Source organism: Cucumis sativus, chromosome 3 (genome assembly GCF_000004075.3).
Source record: "Cucumis sativus cultivar 9930 chromosome 3, Cucumber_9930_V3, whole genome shotgun sequence".
Classification (NCBI taxonomy): Eukaryota; Viridiplantae; Streptophyta; class Magnoliopsida; order Cucurbitales; family Cucurbitaceae; genus Cucumis; species Cucumis sativus.
In genome coordinates, this window is record NC_026657.2 from 17,117,462 (window position 1) to 17,130,727 (window position 13,266).

At 36.0% G+C, this 13,266-nt stretch overlaps 1 protein-coding gene across 3 annotated transcripts; it reads right to left on the bottom strand.

The window, feature by feature from the left end:
- Positions 1-437: 437 nt before the first annotated feature.
- LOC101203335 (glutathione S-transferase DHAR3, chloroplastic) lies at positions 438-12,998 on the bottom strand. Of its 3 annotated transcripts, none has more exons than XM_004145807.3 (6): positions 12,572-12,998; positions 4,348-4,438; positions 3,985-4,128; positions 3,106-3,223; positions 1,523-1,663; positions 438-834 (listed from the first exon to the last, which is right to left on the bottom strand). In XM_004145807.3, exons 1-6 carry the CDS (start codon positions 12,975-12,977, stop codon positions 748-750), a joined length of 987 nt encoding a protein of 328 aa, XP_004145855.2. In that variant the 5' UTR covers positions 12,978-12,998; the 3' UTR covers positions 438-747. The 3 variants fall into 3 exon arrangements, 2 of the variants coding, with proteins under 2 accessions (XP_004145855.2, XP_031738727.1); XM_031882867.1 differs by lacking the exon at positions 12,572-12,998 and adding an exon at positions 8,276-9,714; XR_004215386.1 differs by lacking the exons at positions 438-834; positions 1,523-1,663; positions 3,106-3,223; positions 3,985-4,128; positions 4,348-4,438 and adding exons at positions 7,669-7,976; positions 8,276-11,433 and having other exon boundaries at positions 12,572-12,991.
- Positions 12,999-13,266: the final 268 nt, after the last annotated feature.

A 13,266-nucleotide genomic window follows, 5' to 3' on the forward strand; every position in this document is an offset into this window, starting at 1 on the left:
AAATATATGGATTCTTCAAATGATGGATACATGGAAAAAGTTTAAAACTTCAAATTCCAATACAACCAAGGCTTCTAGTAATGATTGAATTGACGTTTGTCATGGTGTTGTCTCAAGAAAGTTCCATAAGCTGCAAAAGGTTCTAAATATAAACATTGTTGCAATGTATTGATTGCAATAGAATTTGGCCCACAATTTTTCTTCAAATAGTTTGTTTCTCCTTCATTGAGCATCAGTTATGAAGACAAGCAATTCAATTGGAGAGTAATGGCTATTTAATTGTGCAAACAAATCAAATAATGAAAGATTTCATGTTTTAACCAATTAAGTTAAATTCCAATATTACTTGTTATTAAAGCAAGATAAGTACTGCACAAGTAACTCAAATGTTCATTCTATACATCAAATAATGATGACAAGAAAATAACAACAGCAAATAAAGAACGAAAAAACAATCACAACTTCATAAATTCATATTACATGGGAAGGTACTTGAATAAACAATCACAACTTCATAAATTCATACATGGGAAGGTACTTGAATGACTTTCATACAAAAGTTCAATTTACAAGATGTATTAGACATAAGCATAATACAAAACAGCTTTGAGTGTGACAAGAAGCAGGAGAAAAAACGCTCATTGCATCATATTTGTTAGAAATTTAACTGGACTACCGTGCCTGCCTTTGAAGAGATGTAGGACAGTGGAATCTCATTCCTAACGATTCAGCAGTATAGAAATTATTTTAACCTAATACCTTTGGACGCCAACCAGCAATAACATCCTCCGGCAACGCACGAGTTTTTGCAAAAGATTCTCTTGAAAATATGCTCTGATGCAGTGTCATCAATCATAATTAATACATTGAAGCCAGCAATAAAACAAATGAGCAAAGCTTCAGTAACATCAAGAAACAGATTCAAGGATAACGATGCATGTTAAACCAACGGTTAAAGTTTTTCCATTATCCTGCACACTTCAGTCCTAAGCTCTCTATTCAATTATGACATGAAGTAAAGTGGGATGAAAGGTTTGAACTTCAATCTTGCACATTTCAATATCATATTGCTGGCTGTTAAACACAACTATTCCATAAACATGATGCTACAATCCAGAAGACGTTAGTAGTTGTAAAAGTTCTGGGATAATGTACACAGCTTCTGTTCTAAATGATAGTGAATGAAACATTAAAACTAAAATGCAGTTTCATAATGAATATAACAAATCTAACAGAAACTATGGTCCCACTCTGGAGTTGTGTTTAAAGACTGTTCCGCTGTCTGCTAAAACCTATCACGTTGAAAACTAAATTCTCTTCATCTTCTTGGGTGGAATAACTTTGATAACACTTGAAGTTTTCATTCTTTGAACATGGGGGGATGAATAGTTGTTTCAAGTGCATCTTAACATTACATTTTAAAATGAGTTCTGATTAGCTTATAAAAATGGCTCTAAAGAACAGTTGTTAAAAGCTAAAAGCTAATGCATGAATCACAATGAAGCTAAAAGTTCAGATGTACCTTCATGTACGACTTAACGTAGGGTAGACTGTCTGGAACAGACCAGTTCTTATAGTGACCCAATGCAATTTCTAGATGGTACAACTTTGGACCAAGTGACAGATCTGCAGCAGAAATCTCTTTCCCATTGATCAAAGGGCCCTTTTCAAAAAAAGATATATGATGGTAAGTCGCAAAAAAGAGCAAATGATATTTACTTATTTTCATCATTTCATGCATTGCCACTCGTGCTGGGAAAGATTGGTAATGACACTGTTTAAAGAGTTTTTTAAGTTTGTAGCTTCAGGCTCGCCTTAAAGCTAGACTCACATTTTTACCTCGAGTCTTATGAGCATTTCGGATCATATGAGGCTTAAGGCTATATGATAACAAATGCTTTAAGTCTCTATGGATCATGAGAATAATAATTATTCATTGTCCACGTTCTTCAATAATATAAAACTCATTTACGTATTCACTGCCACTAAACAACAAGTTGTTAATTTAGCCCATACTACTTCTATTACCAAAGCTTATGAAAATATTGATGATAAAAATTAAAGATTAAAGAATAAGTTGTTCTTATAAGTGATGAGATTACCTTTGTAATATTAGTTAAGAAAGTTATGATGGATAGAAAAACTGATTGAATTTTTTTTATGATTTTTATAATTTTTTCCTTATATTTAGATGGAGGCATATTCAACTAATAGGAATGCTATTAGGGAGTTGTTAGAGTATTAAGGGTATATTGGTAATTAGCTAGAGAGTTTGACATGCTCATTGGTTACAAATAGAGGGTGTGAGGGGAATGAAGAAGGGAGGAAATTCTTTGGTGCGAGAACTAAGGCTTGAGAATGATCTCAAGAGGACATGGTCCAAGTTATTCGAATTATTTGGCTATCTTGTAAGTTTTCGTAATTTACCTTACAATATAGTTGATCGTGTTTTGGTTCCTATCAGCAACATGTCTCATTCCATTCAGGATTAAGCCTTACTCATTAGAAAACCTCAAGAATGCCAAACCTTCAAATATATAATCCAAAAGCCGAACATTGTACAGAATCATATACGATCCAAGTCATTTAGAAGGAGAAAAATAAGGTCAAGTCCATCTAAGATAGTTATCTATCAACTCATTACATATGAGATGACGGGTGACTGTAAATTTGTAACTGGATAATCTTAAACAGGACATTCAACATGAATGTGCAATTCATGAAAAAGAAATGGTGCCTTGCTACTTCTGACATTTTGTGGTACTGCCAGCGCAGAATTCAGAAACTTGAGGGAAAACATTAAACTGCAATCAATGTGAGAGAAAGCAAATGCTGGAAAAGGGTTCTATGAAGTTTTCATCACAGAGTTGAAAAAATGGAGCTACTTCAACAGAGCCAGAGCTTGCCAGTGGTTATGTGAGATAATGATGAATCATGTAGCACTATACGTTTCCTCTTTTACCAAATATAAGAGGATAGAATTCAGTAGAGATTATTTACTAAGAATCCATTCAACATTATGTGATTCATTCTTGTTCATTCACTGTAAGCCGTAAGGTACGATATTTGATTTAGAAAGAGATACAGAAAAGAAAAAGGTCTTACATTCTCTTTGATGTGATCATTGAAAGAAGTTAGCTCACTAAGCAATGCTTGTTCTGTTCCATCATTAGGATCCTTGCTCTTTAGAAAAGCAATAAATGTGGAAAAAATCTTTGATCCTCTGCAGGAAAAATATTGCAATAGCTGCCAGTAAACATCCTAATTATTTGATACATTTGGAGATAAAAAAATGAAACATATAACGAACAGAATTTTCATCTTTGAACACTTGATAACTTTCACACACTAAATGAAGACAGGGAAATATGAGATTCCATAAGAAAAAAAGCTTCGAAAAACTCTCATTCAACTCAAATTCGTGAGTGCAGAAATTCCTTTTCAATTTGATGAACATACATAGAGGCTTACATCCTCATGGCATGGCTTACTACGTCTCGTTTGGCAATTACTTGATTTTTAAAATTAAGCTTAGAAACACTAGCAGCTACATGTCACTTTGTTTTATCATCTACTTTTTAAGAGTGTTTTCAAAATCCAAGTCAAGTTTTGAAAACCTGAAAAATATTTATTTGGAAAGATGAAAAAAATCGTAACGAGATTGTGAAAAATCAACCAAATTGTTACCACAGTTTCAGTGTTCCACTTTTTTTTTGTTATTATTTTGTGTGAATATTCCTACTTACAGGATATTATCAAATCTCACATGCCCCTTACAGAACTATAATCTGAACACCAGTATGAATGTTGATGAACATGTTTGGATGGTACAAAGTATACACAGTGAACGCTCATCAGCTTAGGTTTCCACAAGTTCAACTTTTAGTACATTATATGTACTTCCAGTAATTGTGTCACACCATTGAACTTACACCCACTAGGAAAAAAATGAGGCAAGTATAAAACATAAAACATAAAACATACACTGAAGATTTGTCAGGAGGGGTTACTAAAGGTGGATTTGGGTACTTCTCTTCTAGTGTTTCTGTTATAACATCTGAATCTGCAATCCACTGCTCATCAAATTTAACAACGGGAACTTTGCCTTCTGAATTTATTTTTAAGAACCTGGACTCAAAATAAGTAAAAAAAAAAAAAAGAGGAATAGACAATCAGAAAAGAAGTTTAAAGACTTGCACAATTAAAAGGCATAAACATAGAACTTCCTCTATCTATCTATCTATCTATACATATATATTGGCTTTCTGATAAACCAAATGGAGCATATCGAACTACTTGTAAAAAATCTATGTTTTCACAAAGAGACAAATCAAATTAGATAATCACCATTCTGGCTTGTTTGACAGGTCTACCAACTTTAAGTCATAGGGTAGATGCTTTTCCTCCAAAGTGAGTAATACCCTCTGACAAAAAGGGCCTGAAAGGAAAAAATATTTCATCACTAAGACCAAATTGAGGTCATATACTAGTAAAAAAAAATTCATGGGCTTTAAGTATGAAGGTAAGGATTTCCATTAGAATAAGAAATGTTCTTAGGGTATTAAGGGGTAATTTGCCATATTAAAATACTTGGCTATTATTATAGTTGAACAGTGGGAGAAAAATAATGGGCTTGATATTCATATTTTCCCTATTTAGGGGTATTTATACAACTTTAGTGAGATAAATTAATTAACTGATAAGTAACAAATTATCTTTAAACTAACTACCATATTACTACCATAATAACAGTTAGTTTTATCTAATATCCCCCCCTCAAGTTGGACCATACAGATCAACAGTTCCCAACTTGGATAGGATAGAAAAATAGGGCGAAGGAGCCAATGGTTTTTTGAAGTTGTCAGCTAATTGGGAGTTAGAGTGTACTGGTAGTAGTTTTAAAGATCCATTAGCAAGTTTATCTCGGATGAAATGGCAGTCAAGTTCAATGTGTTTGGTTCTTTCATGGAAAATTGGATTATTGGCAAGGTGGATAGCAGCTTGATTATCGCAATATAAGAGGGAGGGTTGTACAATGGGTATGCAAAGGTCATGAAATAGGGAATTTAACCACACAAGTTCACAAGTGGTGGAGGCAAGCGATCTGTATTAAGCTTCAGCAGAGAATTGAGATACACAACACACAGCTTTTTGGACTTCCAAGAAATAAAGGCGTCTTCCATAAAGATGCAAAAACCAGAAGTAAACTTTCTGGTATCAAGGCATGATGCCCAATTAGAGGTAGCAAAAGACTTTAACTGAAACCTCTTTGCTGGAGAAATAAGGATTCCTTGCCCTGGTGAAGACTTCAAGTATCTTAACAGATTGTGAGCAGCTATCAATTGAGATTTGCAACGCTTAGCAACAAATTGGCTGAGCTTGTTTATAGTAAAGAAAGACAATGTCTGGTCTTGAGATGGTCAAATAAAGTAATCTTCCAATTAGCCTTCTATATGATGAAGGGTCATCTAGCACATCATCATGTGAGCTCTTCAATTTTACATAAGGATCCATTGGAACGGAGAGGGGTTTAGCTGCTAGCAGTCCAACATCTTGTAGGATCTGTAGAGTCTAATGTCTCTAAGATATGGATATTCCTCTATTGGATTGAGCAAGTTCCAAACCCAAGAAATACTTGAGAGGACCAAGATCCTTGAGTTTTAACTTTTCATGTAGCAAGGCCTTAACTTGATTGATCTACTTTTCATTTGCTCCTGTTATGACTACGTCATCAACATAAACTAATAGGGCAATGGGGTGTTCTCCTTTTCCACGAACAAACAAAGAGTATTCAACTTTAGATTGAGTAAAACCAAGAGCATGAGGGCGTTGGAGAATTTTGCATACCATTGTTGAGATGCTAGTTTCAAGCCATAGATTGGCTTCTTCAATTTACAAACAAGCTTGTGACTATGATTATGATGTAAGAAGACTAAGGGCTAATTGGGTAATTAGGCAATATTCTAGGTTAATTCCTTTTTTACTCCAATTGTAATAGCACTCTATAAATAGGATTCTTCTTTTGTTTGAAGCAAATTATTCATTCTAATAAAAGATCCACAAACTTGGTTCTTGGAGAATTTCTCCTTGAGGTTACTTAGGCTACATCAGATTATGAGATGTTTGTGGCTTGTAACCAAGTGGTAATTCCATAAAGACTTCTTCAAACAAATCACCATGTAGAAAAACATTATTCACATCAAACTGGATAAGAGGCCAGTTGTACGTCACAAACATTGTGAGGAGAACTCAGATAGTCACTAGCTTGGCTACTGGTGAAAAGCTCCCTATGAAATCTAGTCTAGTCTCTCTTGCTGAGTATATCCCTTTGCAACGAGTCTGGCTTTATATCTTTCAATGGAGCTATTAGCCTTGTGTTTTACCCTATATACCCATTTGCAGCCAGCCAATGGTATGTTTTGAAGGTGGAAGGGGAACAATGTCCCAAGTGTAATTATCTTTCATGGCTTGGATTTCAAGTTTCATTGCTTCTTTCCAATGATCGAAGGGAACAACTTCGTGGTAGTACTGAGGTTCATAGTGAGAAGATATAGCTATGGAGAGAGATTTAAAATTGGGAGAAAGGTGGTTATATGATAGGGAGAAGGTAATGGGATAACGAGTGTTTAAGGAGGGAAGGTTTGAGTGATTGGTAAGGTTACAATGGTAATCTTGTAGGTGTGAGGGAGGTTTGGTTGTACGTTGGGATTTTCTAGGGGTGGAATAGATGGTTGGGATATACAAGGTTCATTTAAGGTTTCTAACAGGTTGGCCGGAGGTGGGTGAAGTCTCATTGGTGGAATGGTTAAGTTCAGAGCATTATTTCATTGGTGGAGATTTCTAAGGAGGGATTCGATGTAATGGAGGTGTCATTATGATGACCGGGCAAAGGACTATTTTGGGTGTTAGTTGATGGAGAAATGGGCTGGTTTTGGGTATTCACTATTGGATAAGGGAGGGGAATTGGAAGTTGTGTTGAACTGTCAACATCAAAGGACTTGGGAAGGACAAGAGTTTGTAGAAAAGGTGGCTGTTCATTATGAGTAGCGACTTTATGGAATGGAAAGAATGTTTCATGGAAGATTACATCTTGGTAAGTAAAGAATTTATTTGGCAATGTCAAATACTTTGTAAGCCTTCATACCATTTGGGTAGCCTGTGGAGACGGCTGGTGTAGCTCTTGGATCAAACTTTGATCTACCATTTTGTAATGTGGAGGCAAAACACAAGCAACCAAAAGTCTTTTGTGATGAGTAATCTGCTGGTTGTCCATGAAGGAGTTCATAAGCGGTCTTCCAATCCAGCATAGGTAATGAAGTCTGGTTGATGAGGAACACAAATGTTAAGATGCATTCACTCCAGAACTGTAATGGGACACGTGACTGAAAAAATAGAGCTCTTGCTACATTTAGGATGTGTTGGTGCTTTCTTGCCACAATTTTTCTCTGGTCTTCCAACGCAAGAGAGTTGATGGATGACTCCCTTTTGTAGAAAAACCGAGCAAAGGATAGCTCAGGTGCGTTATCGGATCTAAACACCTTGATTGTGTTTTTATATTGAATTTCTACATAGGCAAAAAACTGAGGAACAATTTTTAGTACATCTGACTTATTTCTCATGAGAAAAACCCAAGTGTATTTACTATGATCATCAACTAGAGCAAGAGAATATTTGTAACCAGAATGTGAGTGACTTGAAATAGGATCATCAATTTTTTCTGTTTTGCAAATGGACAGATTTCACAAGAATAAGTCTTATTTAACATAGAAGAATCAAGAAACAACACATCTTTTAGGGCAAACAAGCGGGAGATAGAAAGGTATCCAAGTCTTGTGCTCAACATCAAAAGTTGCATGAGATACTGGATTAATAGAAGCTGAGGAATGTAAAGGATCAACAACTTGTTAGGGATGCTCAATGATATATAGTCCATCATGTAGTTTACCCCTTCCAATCTTCTTCAAAGTGAATCTTGCCTGAATATCACAACCATCATAAAGAAATCTCACAGTGAGTGTGTTATCTTTCATTAAACTACTGACAGATAACAAGTTATACTGAAACTCTGGTACAAAAAGAACATGATGAAGGACTATGGAGCCGAAAAGAATAACCGAGCCAATATAGCGTACGGGGATGTAAGAGTTGTTGGGAAGAACAATTGAACTAGCAATGGGCTTCAAGTCAGAGAAGATGTGCTTTTGGAAACATACGTGTGTGGAAGTTCCTGAGTCAATATTCCATTCATTTTTAGTTTTATAAGGAGAGCAAGTACCTGCAGTATGAGCAATGGCATCATGATCAATCTTGACAACAGCTAATTTTGACTGAAGCATGGAAAGTATGTTGGGGCATTGAGAGAGTGTCTCGTTGTCCAACAGGGTACTTGATCTAGGTGATATTTGGTTAATTTTTGCAGCATTAGTATTGGCAGGTGGATTATTTGATGGAGCTTTCTGCACTTGGTTGTTTGTCCTGTTCTTTGGTTTGTAGCTTGGGGGAAAGCCATGAAGTTTGTAACATTTGTCTACGGTATCCAAATAAATGGCAGTAAGGGCAAATCTGTCTGTTCTTGTCTACGGTATCCAAATAATCTCCATCTCAGAGAAGCTGTTGACTAGTGAAAATTTTTGAGAAATAAAGACACAAGGCCAATCTGCCATAAAAGGAAGTTATCTGACTCCTGGAATTTTTTTATACAGGTCTTCATAGAACCCAAATATCACCCTTTCAATGTTGCAAAAAGACTTTGTTATCACCCCTTGCTCATCCACCAATTCTGTGATTAGGTTTTTTCATTTTTTTGCATTAAGGAATCTGTGAAAAAAGCCCGTATTTTCATCTCCTACGGCAAGCCAATTTAGTTTACTTTTCTGTATAAAATTTCTTTCTTCGGTTCTGTAAATACAAAGCAACTCTGTTTGTATAGCTGATCTGTGAGCCAATTCTACTTCATTCAGACCAACATTTTCTGCAAGCTCATCAATGATTTCTAACTCTCTCAAAAGCCTTTCCTCTTTCTGCTTTATATCAATCAAATGAGTAGCATGCCAATTTTTAACAACAAGTTTCACTTTACGAAGCTGCTCATGAAGAATGAAACCAGCCCACCCAATGCCTGGGGGATTTTCAAGACTTCCTCAATAACCTTGTTGCACTCTTTTATTAACAACCAACTATTGCAAAATCTGAATGGGGATGGCCCCCATAGTATTGCACCTGCCTCTAATAATAAAGGAAAGTGATTGGAGAAGGTTCTTGCTTTACGGGTCACTCTTGAGTTTTCAAAATCATCATCCCATTTACTGTTAATAAAAAATCTGTCCAACAGAGGTTTGCAGCAGTGCCACCCTCTCTTGACCAAGTAAATTTGCCATTTTGAAGGGGAGTTTCCATTAGATTGGCAGAATCTATAAAAGCATTAAACTGTCTCATCCCTCTTGTTCTTCTGCCAACTGGAAACCTCTCATAGACCCATCTAGTGATATGATGGAATACAGAATTTCCAACACAAGATAATAGAAACTGAGATATTACTACATTGATAGAAATAGGAAATTACAATATAAACGAAATCGAATTGGATAGAGTGCCCAATTTGATTGAACTCTCCTCTCTCTCTGTTACTCTCTCTTTCAAGAATACACAGAAAATTACTTCATCAAAAAGCCACCCCTTCCTCTCTTCCATTTTCTATTGATCTTCCCTTCCCACTCAATGCGGTCCCCCCCCTTAAACCGTTCCACTCATTGTGGTCCCCCCATGCCGTTACATTCTCAACTAACTCCTTCTCCTTCCTCTTTTCTTTAATATTCTTTCTTCTACTGTACTGGTGTATTATGGGTGGTCTAACATTGCATTCCCGATCTAGTTTCACCTTGTCCTCGAGGTGGGAATTAGGGAAGGACTATTGGAAGTCATCATAATTCTCCCAAGTTGCCTCATGCCTCGGAAGTCCTTTCCAGCTCATCAAAACTTCCCAAACTCCTTTCCCATTCTTTTGGTATCCGTAGACCTCATCAGGTACAGCTAGCCACTCGTGATTTTCAGTCAAGAAAGGCACTAATTCCTCTTTATTAGCGCACTCCCCGAAGGCTTTCTTCAACTGTGAAATATTAGTTGCTGCAGTAGGTAATTCCATCCTATACGCAACAGGGCCAATTTTCTTCAAGACTCGATAAGAGCCAAAATATTTAGGTGACAGCTTCTCATTCCTCTTCTTACACATAGAAACCTGCCTGTAGGGTCTGATTTTTAAGAACACCATGTCTCCTTCCTCAAATTCTACATGTCTTCTTTTCATTTCAGCATAACTCTTCATCTTATCTTGTGCTATGCATAAATGCTCTTCTTACACATAGAAACCTGCCTGTAGGGTCTGATTTTTAAGAACACCATGTCTCCTTCCTCAAATTCTACATGTCTTCTTTTCATATCAGCATAACTCTTCATCTTATCTTGTGCTATGCGTAAATGCTCTTTCAAAGCACCCAGGGGTATATCTCTTTCTTTGAGCTGCTCATCCAGTGTGGAAATTGAAGTTCCCTGGTCTCCATAATATATCATAGCTGGGGGTGTGCGTCCATATACCGCTTGAAAAGGAGACACCCCTAAGGAACGTTGGTATGTAGTATTTAGTATTATACCAGTATTCCGCCCAGGGAATCCATTTCATCTACTCCCTCAGTTTTTCCCCACAAAAGCAGCGTAAGTAAATCTCTACTGACCTGTTAACAACCTCTGTCTGACCATCCGTTTGAGGATGATAAGCAGTGCTCCTGTTCAATTTTGTGTCTGCCAAACAAAACAGTTCCTTCCAAAAATTACTCAGAAAAATCTTATCACAGTCAGAAACTATTGATTGTGGGAAGCCATGCAATCTTACAACTTCTTTCACAAACAACTTTGCTACAATCTTGGCATCAAAGGGGTACTTGAGGCCTAGGAAATGAGCATACTTACTAAAATGATCCACCACCACAAAAATAACCTCATATCCAAAGGATTTGGGTAATCCCTCAATGAAGTCCATAGAGATGTCTTCCCATACTATACTTGGTATCTCCAATGGAGTTACTAACCCAGCAGGTGAGAGTGCCAACGTTTTATTTCGTTGACACGTGGTACACTCTTCATAATACTTTTGTATTTCAGACTTCATGCCAACCCAAAATAGTTCTCCTGTTAGCCTCTTATACGTTCTTAAGAACCCAGAATGTCCCCCAAGCACAGAATCATGGTACGTGTGCATAATAGTAGGAATTAAAGAAGAGTTTTTCGCAATCACTATTCTTCCCTTGTACCGGAGCATCTCATGTTGCCAAGTATAATTTTTCACTTCTTCTCCTCTCTGCAACTTACTAATGACCTCCTTCAAGAATTCATCCTTCGTAACATCCTCTCTTATGACCTTCAGATCAATCAACGTAGGGGCTGAAGGGGGAAGAAGAGGTGAAAAATGATTTAACTTCTGATACCATATTAAAGTTGCACAATGAGAGAAAATAATGGGCTTGATATTCATATTTTCCCTATCTAGGGGTATTTTTACAACTTTAGTGAAACAAACTTGTAGTGATATAGAATTAAATTTGCCTTCAACCACAAGTTTAAGCTTTTGGGTGAATTGGTGGTTTAATAAAACTAATTAAACGATAAGTAACAAATTATCTTTAACGGAAATTTTCAAAAATAGCAAATTTGACAAAATGTTTACAACCTATAGCAAAATTTTTAAATTCTATCAATAATAAACATTGATAGACAATGATATCCTTTTATCAGTGACGTTGATAGACAATGATAGAATGTTATCAGTTTCTATCCTTGATAAAATTCAAAATTTTACTATAGATTGTAAATATTTTAATTTATTTTGCTATTTTAAAAATGCCCCTATCTTTAAACTAACTACCAGAGTACCAATTTGTTTTATCTAATAGCTATTAGGGAAGAGATGAAGTTAGGCCTTGAAAAAGTTTGGTTGGTTTAGACTTGGTTATATGTCTAGGAGAGATTTTGAAATTGCTAAAGTCACTTTTGTCATATTCGGAAACATGCCTTTCTCTTTCTTTAATCATTCAAAATCAACTTTTTCTAGTTCAACTTGAGATAATGGGTGATTAAATCTCCAACCTGGAGAAGGGAGTGCATATCAGTTACCAATAAGCTAAGCTTGCTTTGACCATTAAAAAATTTAACGTTAACATTTTTAAACTGATATTCATACCATCAAAATTGATTTTTAATGGTTAAAAGCAAGTTTTTGAGCCATTTTAACCATTTCAATTGCACTCCCAAACAAGAGAGAGGGTCCAAGTGACTCAAATAACTTGAGAACAAATTTTCTTCGAAAGAGTATATTTCTCCGGTTTCATCAATGTCACACACACATGATTCTAAAAGAACCAATTGATGTTAAAAACATACGAAATTTGACAATTCTCAAGTTCAGTGAAGGGCATTCCATCATATTATCGTCATTTCTCAAAACACACATAAATTCCAAACAGGAAATAGAGAGAACCAACAGCAAATAACAGAAACAGAAGGAATAAAGAGAAGGAATTACAGTCGCCGAGCTTGTTGGGTAGAGTAGTGGAAGCTTTGACGCAGGCTTCAAGAGGGGCAACAGACATGGAAACAGAGAGAGATCGTGCAGGTCCAGAGCGCCTGAAGGAGAATGAAGAATGGTGAAAAGGAGAAAGCGAGGAATTGGAAGGAAGGTAGAAACTAAAACCCATATGGCGCTTGATGGAAGAGGAAAGAACAGAAGCTGCTGGTTGGATTCTGGAGCCCGACATTAGCGTCACCAATGGAGTGAAATTCAAGTGATCGTGTGATAGAAAGAAGGGGGGATTTTGAGTTGGAGATGAGGTTTGTGTTCCTCTGAGAGAACAGATGACGAATAGATGCCGTTGGAAAATGTACGCAAACGATTCCTTGCCTCCAAAGTGAGAATTTCTTTTTCTTTTCATTTTTGGGTTTTATTATAAAAATCTCTCTCTACATATAACTTTTAAATTTATAAAATATACGATTTCACAAATATAGTAAAAATTTCAAAAAAAACAAAAAACGCTTTTTCACTATCTAAGTATATATGCGTTTCGTGTTAGAGTTTGAAAAATGTATCTTCTTATTTGTCACGTTTATAAGAGTAAAGAAAGAATTGTTAAAAATAGCAAATTTGACAAAATATTTACAACATATAGCAAAATTTTCAGATTCTATCAATAATTAACATTGATAGACATCGATATCCTT

Bases quoted from the DNA above. Each gene is read 5' to 3' on its own strand.
- LOC101203335 (XM_004145807.3), bottom strand. From the start codon at position 12,977: ATGAAAAGAAAAAGAAATTCTCACTTTGGAGGCAAGGAATCGTTTGCG. The intron at 4,129-4,347 runs GTGATTATCTAA...TTTTGAGTCCAG, and splicing joins CTGTCAAACAAGCCAGAATG to GTTCTTAAAAATAAATTCAG. The intron at 3,224-3,984 runs GTATGTTTTATG...TTTTTCCTGCAG, and splicing joins CCTCCTGACAAATCTTCAGT to AGGATCAAAGATTTTTTCCA.